We start from the raw sequence: 16,262 nt of genomic DNA on the forward strand, positions 1-16,262 counted from the left end.
AGCAGGGGTCTACGCATCTGAACCCCCAGTGATAATACATTCAACATCTATCCTACAGATTGGTGGTCTAATTTTTTTTTTGTGCATAAAGAAAATGTTGTTACATAGGACGTTGCTCACAGATAGTTATAGGTTCCTTGGCTATTATTGAGTCCCACATTTATTAGGACTTCTGAACATACAAATCACTACAGAGGTGAAGCACTTCATACATGTCTGATGTCAGTGGTGTTACATAGCTAACATCTGCTCTGATCGCTGCTGTTAACCACTTAGATGCTGCTGTCAATCACTAACTGCAGCATTTAAATGGCCTACTTACCGGAGCACTCCCATTGCCCCAAATTTTCTCCCCTTAGACACAAACTGGGTTTCGTAGGAGAACCACAGTTACGCTATACACTGCAATACTATAGTATTCCAGTATGTAGTATAAGTGATCCAGCAGGTTCAAGTCCCAATCAGTGGACTATGGTAAGTAAAAAAATTTTTTAAAATATTTCCCTATTCAAACATAATTAAATTAAAAAATGATTAAAAAAAAAAACCCTAAACATATTTGATCTTGTGTCAGGAAAAGTCAAAATTATGAAAATCATCAAAAAAAAATTGTAAAAACAAAACCCAAAAAACAGTGGTGGAATTGTGTTTTGTTTTTTCCGCTGTTTCACCCGTCTTGAATTTTTTTTTCTCCAATTTTTTCATTATATTGTGTGCTAAAATGAATGGGAAGGGAATAAAAGCGCAAAAAAAACCCCCAAAAATGTCGACTTTTTTGTGGGGTGGAAAATTTGTGTCTTTTTTAAAAAAAAAAAAAACTATTCCACTCCTTTACAATTGTATGAATTTTGCTCCTACCCTACACATTTTATTTTCGGCCCGATGCAAGTGACTTGTTGCCTGAAACATAGAACATGAGCGTGACATAAAGCATGAGCGTAACTAAATGGCATCTTGCTTTATGTATCAGTCATTGTGTTTGAAGTCAATGATCCATATCAGGTTTCTTGAGAAACCGGGCAACTTTTCCAAAGGCCGAAATTAATCAATTCAATAGGAATAATGCGAATTTGTTTTCTGACTCCTTTTATACACATAAGGACATTTTTTGTATTAATGCACAATTGTCAATTTTCGACGCAGAATAAAGGAAAAAGCCCAGTAAAGACGAAAGCAGCCTGTGATCCTCCTGCTCTTCCCGAGCTCTCGCACATGAACAGTACAGCGGCTTATATTTCAACGCTTAGCAAGGTGGATATCAGTGTCCTGCCCGATGACAAAAGAGCACCGGCTGATGAACATTTGATCCCCGAGCTTCAGAATGACTGCAGGGACCCGCCGGGTAAAATGACACCAAACTGTCCAAAAGAGCAGGACATCAAACGAAAACCGCAGGCAGCATCAAAAGCCAACAAGGAAGACAACGTTTGTCCGGTAGCTAATCCCACTAGCATGGAGGATGAAGAAGACGACACCATGAAGCTTTTACAGCCAGCCTGCAAAGGCGACCATCAGGCGAACCAGGTGGGTACAAGTCACTAACGTCATGTTCTTGTTTTATACAATTATACAACAGAATTCTTAGAATTTCAACCTCTTTTTAACTGAAAATTTGGATCATTTTTTAAAGGGGTTGTTTACTATGACAACCCCTTCTTAAACTAAATGTTTGGCTCCAATAAAATAAAAACCCTACACTTACCGTCTGTGCTGGCATCGTTCCAGTGGTGTCAGCACTCGCGGTCTTGGGGCTCTCTCGCGGTGTTGTGACACATGACCCCGGCGTCCAATCAGCAATGGCGTCACTGGCCCCACCTTCGTACGGATTGAACATGAAGAGGAAGTCAGGGATCAGCTGCAGCCAGGACTTCCTCTTCATTTTCAATCGGTACGAAGGCGGGGACAGTGACGCCGGCGCTGATTGGTCGCCGGGGTCATGTGTCACAACACCGCGAGAGAGCTCCGGGACCGCGAGTGCTGACACCGCTGGAACGGCGCCGGCATGGGAGGTGAATATAAGTTTTTATTTTATCCGGGCCAAACATTTAGTTCAAGAAGGGATTGTCCTAGTAGTGGAATGTAAACCTTTATTATTTATGTTTGATTTTTTTTTGTTTGTAATTTCATCTATATAAAATGTCTCTCTAATTTCATACTGCATTCAGACATTAGCAAAACCAAAGAAATGAGCTGGAATACATGTTAGTATAACTGCAATGTGTAGGGGCACAAACAGAAACTAAGGAAACTTTTCTGAAATGGGCCAACCCCTTTAATAAAGTATTTGATAGAATTTCAGCTGTAAGAAAGATCCTGATATCCTGATACCAGCTGCCAAGGTAACCCATCAACACCCCTTATTGCGATGGGCGACCTCCGATCTGCTCCAAACTGAGGTACTTACAGGGGTATTCCCATCTACCTGTCACCCCCAAAATCCAAGATGAGCTAAGCCCACCGGCATCAGGGGCTTATCTACAGGATTCTGTAATGCTGTAGATAAGCCCCCGATGTTTCCTGAAAGATGAGAAAAAGAAGTTAGATTATACTCACCCAGGGGCTGTCCGGTCCGATGGGCGTCGCGGTCCGGGGCCTCCCATCTTCTTACGATGACATCCTCTTCTTGTCTTCACGTTGCGGCTCCGGCGCAGGCGTACTTAGTTGCCCTGTTGATGGCAGAGCAAAGTACTGCAGTGCGCAGGCTCCGAGAAAGGTCAGAGAGGCCCAGCGCCTGCGCACTGCAGTACTTTGCTCTGCCCTCAACAGGGCAACTAAGTACGCCTGCGCCGGAGCCGCAACGTGAAGACAAGAAGAGGACGTCATCGTAAGAAGATGGGAGGCCCCGGACCGGACCGTGACGCCCATCGGATCTGACCGCCCCCCCAGGTGAGTATAATCTAACCTCTTTTTCTCCTCTTTCAGGTAACATCGGGGCTTATCTACAACATTCCAGAATCCTGTAGATAAGCCCCTGATGAAGGTGGGGTTACCTCACCCTCGATTTTGGGGGTGACAGGTTCCCTTTAAGAGCTTTGTTTTAAATACTTTTGTGTCTGTTTTCTTGTAGGAACCTTTGGATTCTACAGAGAAGCTCCTACAGCCATTCCTACCTGTTGCAGAACCTGTACGTCTAACAAACATTTTTCCTATATTTAACCCCTTAGTAACTTGGCAATTTTCCATTTTTGCCCACTTGCTTTTTCCTCCCCTTCTTCTAAAAGCCATAACTTTTTTTTTCCCCGTCCTCACAGTATTATTATTATCTATTATTATAGCGCCATTTATTCCATGGCGCTTTACATGTGAGGAGGGGTATACATAATAAAAACAAGTACAATACTCTTGAACAATACAAGTCATAACTGGTACAGGAGGAGAGAGGACCCTGCCCGCGAGGGCTCACAATCTACAAATATTATGAGGGCTTGTTTATTGCAGGACAAGATGTAATTTTGAATTCATTTTGCCATCCTATGCATTGAAATTGAATAATGCATTTACATAATTGTTTTGGGGGTTTGTTTTTATGATGTTCATTGTGCGGTAAAAATTACCTGACCGCCCAGCCGGATTCTGCAGGTCCCTACAAAAACAGCGATATCCAAGATGTATAGTGTTAAAAAAAAAATGTGAAAAACAAATTGCTTCCATCACCATATTTTGAGACCAGTGACAGTTCTCATTTATCAGTGGGGCCTTGTGAATGCTTGTTTTTTGTATGGTGACCTTACATTTTTATTTAACGATATACGATATTTTGATCGCTTCTTATTGCATTTTTGTCTGTTCATGGTGTCTACCAATCGGATTAATTTTTATATTTTGATAAATTGAACTTTCATGGATGTGGCGATACAAAATATGTTTGCTCTCTTTTTAATAAAAGAAAAAGCAGCTGTGATTTCAGATTTTATATTTTGTTTTAATCTTTAAAAAAAACAAAACATTTTTTGCTTTATTTTTTTAGCCCCATTGGTGTGCTTGAACCTGCGATCGTCTGATTTCTTACACAATATATCACAGTATAAAGTGAAAATCACGGTCTCCTATGAAGCCCAGGTACACTGTTTTTCACAGAAGTACCATAATGGCAGGCACAAGGGTTTTCAGCAAATATCAGGCTGCCAAAGCAACCCATCGGCACATCACAAAGTGGGTCGATGGGTGTGTGGAACAGCACTCTCCCCACTCACCGCCCGCTGTAATTGCCGTTGTCAGAGATTTGCATAGGCATGTAAGTGGTTAACAACAGCAGGTTGTTCTCCGCTCCACCCTCTGCTGTTATAGGCAGGTGATGGCAGTGTCTGTTGGCAGTGATACGTGCTCCGCTCTCACTTATAGATTTTTTTGTGCCAGGTAAATGCAGTGAAGGAGATGTTGCCCTTTGTTACTAGTCCTGTAAGTGGTATATAACAACTCTCAGAGAAAAACATGGGTGCTCTATAAAACCAATTACAGTCTAATTGACCTGATATATAAACCCATGTATATAAAGGACTAATGAGTGTATACTCCTTATATAATTAAACACAAAAAATGGAGTTCCATACACATAGAAATATGAAAAAATAGTATAAACTTTATTGACAAATTCAACGACATAAACCAATATACATAAAAATAAATGAAAAAGACGAACAACCTAGTAAGGACATAATAAAAACCTCAGCACAATCAATGCATATATGTGTATTGACTCCAAGACCTATACTGCAAACTGCTCTCTAAAGGTCATATACCCTCCAGTTAGTACCTATCAACAATGTGTATATGGATCACTGGATGTACATATATATCTGTGTGCCTGAATGCTTATCAAAGTGACCGGCATATACAGAGAAAAAAAAAAAAAAAAAAAAAAAAAAGAGCAATATTACTCAATGCAATATAAGGTAATCTTACCCATGGTGGAGAAAAAGTGAAGTGCCGAGGTGCCCAGTTGACCCCCCTGACGCGCGTTTCGCGTGTTGCTTGTTCACAAGAGGGAAATACAATGAGCCTATGCCACACAGGCCCCCCTTAAATAGTGGCGTTCCTATCTCGCATGTCTTATGTGCGCAAGCGCAAAACTCCTGCCACAGGAAGCAGCGTAATCTCCTTCTTTGGAAACGCCCAAAAAGGATTATCCTTTTGCCGAAGTCGGAGGGCGTTCGTGTGAAACCCCGTCTCTCATGCGCGTGCGCACAACCACTCACACGGAGAGCAGTGTTTCCGCGTTACCGGCATTCATCAAGTGCGCATGTCAAGGGAAATCCCTAGGTGACGTCAGAGGACATGCGCACTTGAGGTAGTGAAGCCGACAACACAGAGCTCCTCCCGCGGGTGCAGGGCGCACGCACAAGACAAGGCACACCGCATATAATAAAGGCAGGTACGAGAAAGCGCCGATGGACCCAGGACCCCTGGTAAATGTTGTAAAGGGAAACCGGGAGTAGTTTTATCACCGCAATACCATGAGTCAGTGCACATGCAGTAGGAAAATGGAGAACAACAAAGAAAAACCCTGGGATATGTGATATCAAATAAGTGATAAGTGAATAAATGGTATGATCAAGACTATTATCAAGACAGTCTGAAATTATTAAAAAGCATACCAGCAATAAACAATGTGATGTGCAAATATATCATGTTATATAAATAACATTTTCTAAAAATGTAGAGAATATATACAGTGAACAGAAAAAAATCATAAAATAATAACACAAAATAAACTGACACATAACATTGAAAGAATAAATGCGCGATACGTCCATAATAAAGAATGACGTCTTCAGGATTGATCTCCGAATTATTCTCCCAGTCTAAATGCTGCCACAAAGAAAGGAGAGACCGCGGGCTATAAGGCTCAAATCTAGGGGTACACAAATAAAAACCATAAATAAAGAGAAAACAAAAAATCAATATAAAAACGGTTAAAATGTAATATTAGATCCACCAGGACTATACACCGCTACACAGGCCAGAGATACGGGCGGGCAAGAGAACCTATAAAAATGATGCGAAACTCAATTGTTCGTTGAGTCCCGCCGGGGCCATTGAATTCAAGGTGACTATCCACCGACATTCCATTTGTGCCAGCAGACGTTTAGCATTCCCTCCCCTACTACCACAGTGTACCTGATCGATCCCTAAAATACGCAGACCTTTAGGATCACATCCATGAAACATATGGAAATGCCTTGGGAGGGTTTTCAGTGCATTAATGTCTTCAGCACTCTTTGCACTCATAATATCCCTCACATGCTCCCTTACGCGGATACGGAGCTGACGTGACGTGAGTCCCACGTATGTCTTGGAGCAAGGACATGTGGCCATGTAAATAACGTACGTACTCGCACAGCCGATGTGATGACGAATCTGGAATTTTACTTTCCCATCTGATGGTAAAAAATGGGTACCCCTAATCAGATTTTTTTCCTTGCAAGCCAAGCAGTCCCCACAGGGAAAACATCCCCATGTTGGACCCCGATTTCCGGGGTTCAAAGGATTGGTAGCTTTTGCCACATAGTGGCTTTTAACCAACAGATCTTTAATGCTCTTCCCACGTTTAGCTGTAAATTGTGGTTTCATGGGAATTTGAGACGCCAGGATAGGGTCAGTAAATAGTATTGACCAGTGAGAGTTTATTATTTCCTGCATTCGTTTCCACTGGCAATTGTAGGTAGAGATAAATCTAACACAATTGTCGGATGCTGTTTTCTTCTTTTTCCCAAAAAGCAGTTCATGTCTCTCAGTGTTCTTGGCTCTAAGGTACGCCCGTTTAATACAATGGTTACTGTACCCGCGAGCCTTGAACCTATCTTTGAGATTCTCAGCCTGTACCTCAAATTTTTGATCAGTAGAGCAGATCCGCCTCATCCTGAGAAATTGACCAACTGGGATGGCTTTAATAGTATGTGAGGTATGGGAGGAGGACGCGTGCAATAAAGCATTAACTGAAGTTGTTTTGCGATAAACATCAGTATGCAACGTCCCCATCCCATCCACCTCCAGACTAATGTCCAAAAAATCAATTTTATGTCTGTGAGCCTTGTAAGTTAATTTGATGTTGAGCGAATTGCGGTTGAGCTGAGCCATAAATTCCTGAATACCACTTTCACTGCCCTGCCAAATAAAGAATATATCATCAATATACCTATGCCAACACTGCACTCGGTCCACGGAGGAGACCCCGTCCGATTGGAAAAGGGATCTCTCCCATAGACCAAGAAACAGGTTGGCATAGGCTGGGGCACATGCTGCCCCCATGGCAGTACCACGTTTTTGTACATAAAACCTGTCCTTGAACACGAACAGGTTATGGGTCAGCACAAACCGCAACAGCTCAACAACAAAATCACAGACTTGGCCATCCCAGTTGCTACATCTCAGGAAGAAGCGGACCGCCTCAATACCATCATCATGTGAAATACACGTGTATAAAGACTCGACATCGGCTGTTACGAGCCACATGTCCTGCTCCAATACCATGCCCTCCACCTTCGTCAGCATATCCGCCGTATCTCGTACGTGGGATGGCAAACTTTCCACCATGGATTTCAAGTAAAAGTCTATGTATTTACATACTGGGTCACAGAGGCCATCGATCCCGGAGACGATAGGTCTCCCGGGAGGATTTTTAGAATCTTTATGCACCTTTGGTAACAGGTACAGTGTGGGAATCTTGGGGAATTCTACTGTTAACCCATCATAGATTTTTTTATTAATGATTCCTTCATCCACTGCATTCTGTAAGATTCGATCCAACTCAGTTTTGTAAGTAAACAAGGGACAATGAGACAATCGGCTATATGTGTCCTTACACCCCAACTGCCTAAATACCTCCCTCTCATATTTGACAGTAGGCCAAACAACGACGTTCCCTCCCTTGTCCGCCGCTTTAATCACCACATCGTCTAATGCCCCCAATTCCTCGAGGGCCTTACGCTGAGATTTAGTAATATTGTCCTTTACCACAAAATTTGGGAGCTTTTTGAAATCATTCAAAACCAATTTAGTAAAAATCTCAACTTGCGGACATAAGGACAAGGGAGGAAACGTCGTTGATTTGGGTAAAATCGATCTTGGGAACATACCTAGCCGATCAGGCTCCTGCTCCTCTAATAACTCCTGAAGAATAGCCAATGTCTCCTTTTCTTTCTCAGCCGCAGAGGTCGGACCATGATCTTCGTTTTCCCTTTTGTTGTGTAATTTTTTTAAAACCAATTTCCGGGCAAACAAGTGCACGTCCTTTACGGCTGAAAAGTAATTAAATGGATTGTTAGGCACAAAAGTAAGACCGAGTGACAAAACCTCCAGTTGTGCATCCGTCAAGTCATGACTCGACAGGTTAATTACCTCCAGAGTACCCGATTTCTTTTTTTTATCATCGGATTGACTTGATGCGGGCATTTTCCGTTTAGTGGAGAATCTTCCCTTGCCAAATTCTGGAGGTCTGAAATCCGGTCTTCTCTGTTTATTAAATGATTGACTAGTGCCCTGATTTACGTCTCTCTCAGATTCATCACCTGATGTCATTGATGACATTGACTCTGTACGAGCCCTTGAGATGGACCTCCCTCTCCTTCTCCTCTGTCTCCACCGATATACCTGATTATTCTGAAAATCAAGTGTATCCCTCTGGAATTTTTTAGTTTTAGTGGTTTTTATCTCTTCCTCCCACTTAGAAAAATCTTTTTCCAGATCATCATTAAGTTTTTTTAAAGCTTCTGATGTTAGATCCTTTTTTAAGGAAGTCTGGATATTGTCAATGTCTCTTTCGATCTCACTAAGAGTCAGTTCATTCAATTTAATTAAAAGTGCCATAAAGCCCTTGGAGCAGTTGCTAGCTAGGTCCTCCCACCCATCTCTGAACCAAGACACATCCGTATCAAATGAAGGGAATACTTGGACCCTTAAGCCCCTAGGAATGAGTCCTTTTGAGATATATTTCTCAAGAAAACCCTTGTTCCACCACGTTCTCATACGCCTGTGCAGCAGTGTTTTAAGTCTCTGAATAGATTCCTGATTTTCTCTAGTATTACAGTTTAAAACCAAACTAGGGTCGTCCTTAAAGACCTCATTAATTTGACTGAGCCAAGATGAGTCTCTGGCCCTAAAGTCCATTTGCCTCGAGTCAGCAGCTGTGAATAACACAGAATAAATTAGTAGTATATAACAACTCTCAGAGAAAAACATGGGTGCTCTATAAAACCAATTACAGTCTAATTGACCTGATATATAAACCCATGTATATAAAGGACTAATGAGTGTATACTCCTTATATAATTAAACACAAAAAATGGAGTTCCATACACATAGAAATATGAAAAAATAGTATAAACTTTATTGACAAATTCAACGACATAAACCAATATACATAAAAATAAATGAAAAAGACGAACAACCTAGTAAGGACATAATAAAAACCTCAGCACAATCAATGCATATATGTGTATTGACTCCAAGACCTATACTGCAAACTGCTCTCTAAAGGTCATATACCCTCCAGTTAGTACCTATCAACAATGTGTATATGGATCACTGGATGTACATATATATCTGTGTGCCTGAATGCTTATCAAAGTGACCGGCATATACAGAGAAAAAAAAAAAAAAAAAAAAAAGAGCAATATTACTCAATGCAATATAAGGTAATCTTACCCATGGTGGAGAAAAAGTGAAGTGCCGAGGTGCCCAGTTGACCCCCCTGACGCGCGTTTCGCGTGTTGCTTGTTCACAAGAGGGAAATACAATGAGCCTATGCCACACAGGCCCCCCTTAAATAGTGGCGTTCCTATCTCGCATGTCTTATGTGCGCAAGCGCAAAACTCCTGCCACAGGAAGCAGCGTAATCTCCTTCTTTGGAAACGCCCAAAAAGGATTATCCTTTTGCCGAAGTCGGAGGGCGTTCGTGTGAAACCCCGTCTCTCATGCGCGTGCGCACAACCACTCACACGGAGAGCAGTGTTTCCGCGTTACCGGCATTCATCAAGTGCGCATGTCAAGGGAAATCCCTAGGTGACGTCAGAGGACATGCGCACTTGAGGTAGTGAAGCCGACAACACAGAGCTCCTCCCGCGGGTGCAGGGCGCACGCACAAGACAAGGCACACCGCATATAATAAAGGCAGGTACGAGAAAGCGCCGATGGACCCAGGACCCCTGGTAAATGTTGTAAAGGGAAACCGGGAGTAGTTTTATCACCGCAATACCATGAGTCAGTGCACATGCAGTAGGAAAATGGAGAACAACAAAGAAAAACCCTGGGATATGTGATATCAAATAAGTGATAAGTGAATAAATGGTATGATCAAGACTATTATCAAGACAGTCTGAAATTATTAAAAAGCATACCAGCAATAAACAATGTGATGTGCAAATATATCATGTTATATAAATAACATTTTCTAAAAATGTAGAGAATATATACAGTGAACAGAAAAAAATCATAAAATAATAACACAAAATAAACTGACACATAACATTGAAAGAATAAATGCGCGATACGTCCATAATAAAGAATGACGTCTTCAGGATTGATCTCCGAATTATTCTCCCAGTCTAAATGCTGCCACAAAGAAAGGAGAGACCGCGGGCTATAAGGCTCAAATCTAGGGGTACACAAATAAAAACCATAAATAAAGAGAAAACAAAAAATCAATATAAAAACGATTAAAATGTAATATTAGATCCACCAGGACTATACACCGCTACACAGGCCAGAGATACGGGCGGGCAAGAGAACCTATAAAAATGATGCGAAACTCAATTGTTCGTTGAGTCCCGCCGGGGCCATTGAATTCAAGGTGACTATCCACCGACATTCCATTTGTGCCAGCAGACGTTTAGCATTCCCTCCCCTACTACCACAGTGTACCTGATCGATCCCTAAAATACGCAGACCTTTAGGATCACATCCATGAAACATATGGAAATGCCTTGGGAGGGTTTTCAGTGCATTAATGTCTTCAGCACTCTTTGCACTCATAATATCCCTCACATGCTCCCTTACGCGGATACGGAGCTGACGTGACGTGAGTCCCACGTATGTCTTGGAGCAAGGACATGTGGCCATGTAAATAACGTACGTACTCGCACAGCCGATGTGATGACGAATCTGGAATTTTACTTTCCCATCTGATGGTAAAAAATGGGTACCCCTAATCAGATTTTTTTCCTTGCAAGCCAAGCAGTCCCCACAGGGAAAACATCCCCATGTTGGACCCCGATTTCCGGGGTTCAAAGGATTGGTAGCTTTTGCCACATAGTGGCTTTTAACCAACAGATCTTTAATGCTCTTCCCACGTTTAGCTGTAAATTGTGGTTTCATGGGAATTTGAGACGCCAGGATAGGGTCAGTAAATAGTATTGACCAGTGAGAGTTTATTATTTCCTGCATTCGTTTCCACTGGCAATTGTAGGTAGAGATAAATCTAACACAATTGTCGGATGCTGTTTTCTTCTTTTTCCCAAAAAGCAGTTCATGTCTCTCAGTGTTCTTGGCTCTAAGGTACGCCCGTTTAATACAATGGTTACTGTACCCGCGAGCCTTGAACCTATCTTTGAGATTCTCAGCCTGTACCTCAAATTTTTGATCAGTAGAGCAGATCCGCCTCATCCTGAGAAATTGACCAACTGGGATGGCTTTAATAGTATGTGAGGTATGGGAGGAGGACGCGTGCAATAAAGCATTAACTGAAGTTGTTTTGCGATAAACATCAGTATGCAACGTCCCCATCCCATCCACCTCCAGACTAATGTCCAAAAAATCAATTTTATGTCTGTGAGCCTTGTAAGTTAATTTGATGTTGAGCGAATTGCGGTTGAGCTGAGCCATAAATTCCTGAATACCACTTTCACTGCCCTGCCAAATAAAGAATATATCATCAATATACCTATGCCAACACTGCACTCGGTCCACGGAGGAGACCCCGTCCGATTGGAAAAGGGATCTCTCCCATAGACCAAGAAACAGGTTGGCATAGGCTGGGGCACATGCTGCCCCCATGGCAGTACCACGTTTTTGTACATAAAACCTGTCCTTGAACACGAACAGGTTATGGGTCAGCACAAACCGCAACAGCTCAACAACAAAATCACAGACTTGGCCATCCCAGTTGCTACATCTCAGGAAGAAGCGGACCGCCTCAATACCATCATCATGTGAAATACACGTGTATAAAGACTCGACATCGGCTGTTACGAGCCACATGTCCTGCTCCAATACCATGCCCTCCACCTTCGTCAGCATATCCGCCGTATCTCGTACGTGGGATGGCAAACTTTCCACCATGGATTTCAAGTAAAAGTCTATGTATTTACATACTGGGTCACAGAGGCCATCGATCCCGGAGACGATAGGTCTCCCGGGAGGATTTTTAGAATCTTTATGCACCTTTGGTAACAGGTACAGTGTGGGAATCTTGGGGAATTCTACTGTTAACCCATCATAGATTTTTTTATTAATGATTCCTTCATCCACTGCATTCTGTAAGATTCGATCCAACTCAGTTTTGTAAGTAAACAAGGGACAATGAGACAATCGGCTATATGTGTCCTTACACCCCAACTGCCTAAATACCTCCCTCTCATATTTGACAGTAGGCCAAACAACGACGTTCCCTCCCTTGTCCGCCGCTTTAATCACCACATCGTCTAATGCCCCCAATTCCTCGAGGGCCTTACGCTGAGATTTAGTAATATTGTCCTTTACCACAAAATTTGGGAGCTTTTTGAAATCATTCAAAACCAATTTAGTAAAATTTTTCTGTTCACTGTATATATTCTCTACATTTTTAGAAAATGTTATTTATATAACATGATATATTTGCACATCACATTGTTTATTGCTGGTATGCTTTTTAATAATTTCAGACTGTCTTGATAATAGTCTTGATCATACCATTTATTCACTTATCACTTATTTGATATCACATATCCCAGGGTTTTTCTTTGTTGTTCTCCATTTTCCTACTGCATGTGCACTGACTCATGGTATTGCGGTGATAAAACTACTCCCGGTTTCCCTTTACAACATTTACCAGGGGTCCTGGGTCCATCGGCGCTTTCTCGTACCTGCCTTTATTATATGCGGTGTGCCTTGTCTTGTGCGTGCGCCCTGCACCCGCGGGAGGAGCTCTGTGTTGTCGGCTTCACTACCTCAAGTGCGCATGTCCTCTGACGTCACCTAGGGATTTCCCTTGACATGCGCACTTGATGAATGCCGGTAACGCGGAAACACTGCTCTCCGTGTGAGTGGTTGTGCGCACGCGCATGAGAGACGGGGTTTCACACGAACGCCCTCCGACTTCGGCAAAAGGATAATCCTTTTTGGGCGTTTCCAAAGAAGGAGATTACGCTGCTTCCTGTGGCAGGAGTTTTGCGCTTGCGCACATAAGACATGCGAGATAGGAACGCCACTATTTAAGGGGGGCCTGTGTGGCATAGGCTCATTGTATTTCCCTCTTGTGAACAAGCAACACGCGAAACGCGCGTCAGGGGGGTCAACTGGGCACCTCGGCACTTCACTTTTTCTCCACCATGGGTAAGATTACCTTATATTGCATTGAGTAATATTGCTCTTTTTTTTTTTTTTTTTTTTTTCTCTGTATATGCCGGTCACTTTGATAAGCATTCAGGCACACAGATATATATGTACATCCAGTGATCCATATACACATTGTTGATAGGTACTAACTGGAGGGTATATGACCTTTAGAGAGCAGTTTGCAGTATAGGTCTTGGAGTCAATACACATATATGCATTGATTGTGCTGAGGTTTTTATTATGTCCTTACTAGGTTGTTCGTCTTTTTCATTTATTTTTATGTATATTGGTTTATGTCGTTGAATTTGTCAATAAAGTTTATACTATTTTTTCATATTTCTATGTGTATGGAACTCCATTTTTTGTGTTTAATTATATAAGGAGTATACACTCATTAGTCCTTTATATACATGGGTTTATATATCAGGTCAATTAGACTGTAATTGGTTTTATAGAGCACCCATGTTTTTCTCTGAGAGTTGTTATATACTACTAATTTATTCTGTGTTATTCACAGCTGCTGACTCGAGGCAAATGGACTTTAGGGCCAGAGACTCATCTTGGCTCAGTCAAATTAATGAGGTCTTTAAGGACGACCCTAGTTTGGTTTTAAACTGTAATACTAGAGAAAATCAGGAATCTATTCAGAGACTTAAAACACTGCTGCACAGGCGTATGAGAACGTGGTGGAACAAGGGTTTTCTTGAGAAATATATCTCAAAAGGACTCATTCCTAGGGGCTTAAGGGTCCAAGTATTCCCTTCATTTGATACGGATGTGTCTTGGTTCAGAGATGGGTGGGAGGACCTAGCTAGCAACTGCTCCAAGGGCTTTATGGCACTTTTAATTAAATTGAATGAACTGACTCTTAGTGAGATCGAAAGAGACATTGACAATATCCAGACTTCCTTAAAAAAGGATCTAACATCAGAAGCTTTAAAAAAACTTAATGATGATCTGGAAAAAGATTTTTCTAAGTGGGAGGAAGAGATAAAAACCACTAAAACTAAAAAATTCCAGAGGGATACACTTGATTTTCAGAATAATCAGGTATATCGGTGGAGACAGAGGAGAAGGAGAGGGAGGTCCATCTCAAGGGCTCGTACAGAGTCAATGTCATCAATGACATCAGGTGATGAATCTGAGAGAGACGTAAATCAGGGCACTAGTCAATCATTTAATAAACAGAGAAGACCGGATTTCAGACCTCCAGAATTTGGCAAGGGAAGATTCTCCACTAAACGGAAAATGCCCGCATCAAGTCAATCCGATGATAAAAAAAAGAAATCGGGTACTCTGGAGGTAATTAACCTGTCGAGTCATGACTTGACGGATGCACAACTGGAGGTTTTGTCACTCGGTCTTACTTTTGTGCCTAACAATCCATTTAATTACTTTTCAGCCGTAAAGGACGTGCACTTGTTTGCCCGGAAATTGGTTTTAAAAAAATTACACAACAAAAGGGAAAACGAAGATCATGGTCCGACCTCTGCGGCTGAGAAAGAAAAGGAGACATTGGCTATTCTTCAGGAGTTATTAGAGGAGCAGGAGCCTGATCGGCTAGGTATGTTCCCAAGATCGATTTTACCCAAATCAACGACGTTTCCTCCCTTGTCCTTATGTCCGCAAGTTGAGATTTTTACTAAATTGGTTTTGAATGATTTCAAAAAGCTCCCAAATTTTGTGGTAAAGGACAATATTACTAAATCTCAGCGTAAGGCCCTCGAGGAATTGGGGGCATTAGACGATGTGGTGATTAAAGCGGCGGACAAGGGAGGGAACGTCGTTGTTTGGCCTACTGTCAAATATGAGAGGGAGGTATTTAGGCAGTTGGGGTGTAAGGACACATATAGCCGATTGTCTCATTGTCCCTTGTTTACTTACAAAACTGAGTTGGATCGAATCTTACAGAATGCAGTGGATGAAGGAATCATTAATAAAAAAATCTATGATGGGTTAACAGTAGAATTCCCCAAGATTCCCACACTGTACCTGTTACCAAAGGTGCATAAAGATTCTAAAAATCCTCCCGGGAGACCTATCGTCTCCGGGATCGATGGCCTCTGTGACCCAGTATGTAAATACATAGACTTTTACTTGAAATCCATGGTGGAAAGTTTGCCATCCCACGTACGAGATACGGCGGATATGCTGACGAAGGTGGAGGGCATGGTATTGGAGCAGGACATGTGGCTCGTAACAGCCGATGTCGAGTCTTTATACACGTGTATTTCACATGATGATGGTATTGAGGCGGTCCGCTTCTTCCTGAGATGTAGCAACTGGGATGGCCAAGTCTGTGATTTTGTTGTTGAGCTGTTGCGGTTTGTGCTGACCCATAACCTGTTCGTGTTCAAGGACAGGTTTTATGTACAAAAACGTGGTACTGCCATGGGGGCAGCATGTGCCCCAGCCTATGCCAACCTGTTTCTTGGTCTATGGGAGAGATCCCTTTTCCAATCGGACGGGGTCTCCTCCGTGGACCGAGTGCAGTGTTGGCATAGGTATATTGATGATATATTCTTTATTTGGCAGGGCAGTGAAAGTGGTATTCAGGAATTTATGGCTCAGCTCAACCGCAATTCGCTCAACATCAAATTAACTTACAAGGCTCACAGACATAAAATTGATTTTTTGGACATTAGTCTGGAGGTGGATGGGATGGGGACGTTGCATACTGATGTTTATCGCAAAACAACTTCAGTTAATGCTTTATTGCACGCGTCCTCCTCCCA

At 42.1% G+C, this 16,262-nt stretch overlaps 1 protein-coding gene across 4 annotated transcripts in view; it reads left to right on the forward strand.

Annotated features, from left to right (window-relative positions):
• NEK4 (NIMA related kinase 4) overlaps positions 1–16,262 on the forward strand; it is a 138,423-nt gene that overhangs the window by 69,698 nt on the left and 52,463 nt on the right. For all 4 annotated transcript variants that reach the window (XM_069736822.1, XM_069736819.1, XM_069736821.1 and 1 more), the window contains exons 7-8: positions 1,144–1,524; positions 3,068–3,124. In XM_069736822.1, the coding sequence (XP_069592923.1) occupies positions 1,144–1,524; positions 3,068–3,124 (438 nt within the window). The remainder of the gene's footprint in view (positions 1–1,143; positions 1,525–3,067; positions 3,125–16,262) is intronic.

This window comes from Ranitomeya imitator, chromosome 8 (genome assembly GCF_032444005.1).
Source record: "Ranitomeya imitator isolate aRanImi1 chromosome 8, aRanImi1.pri, whole genome shotgun sequence".
NCBI classification, from domain to species: domain Eukaryota; kingdom Metazoa; phylum Chordata; class Amphibia; order Anura; family Dendrobatidae; genus Ranitomeya; species Ranitomeya imitator.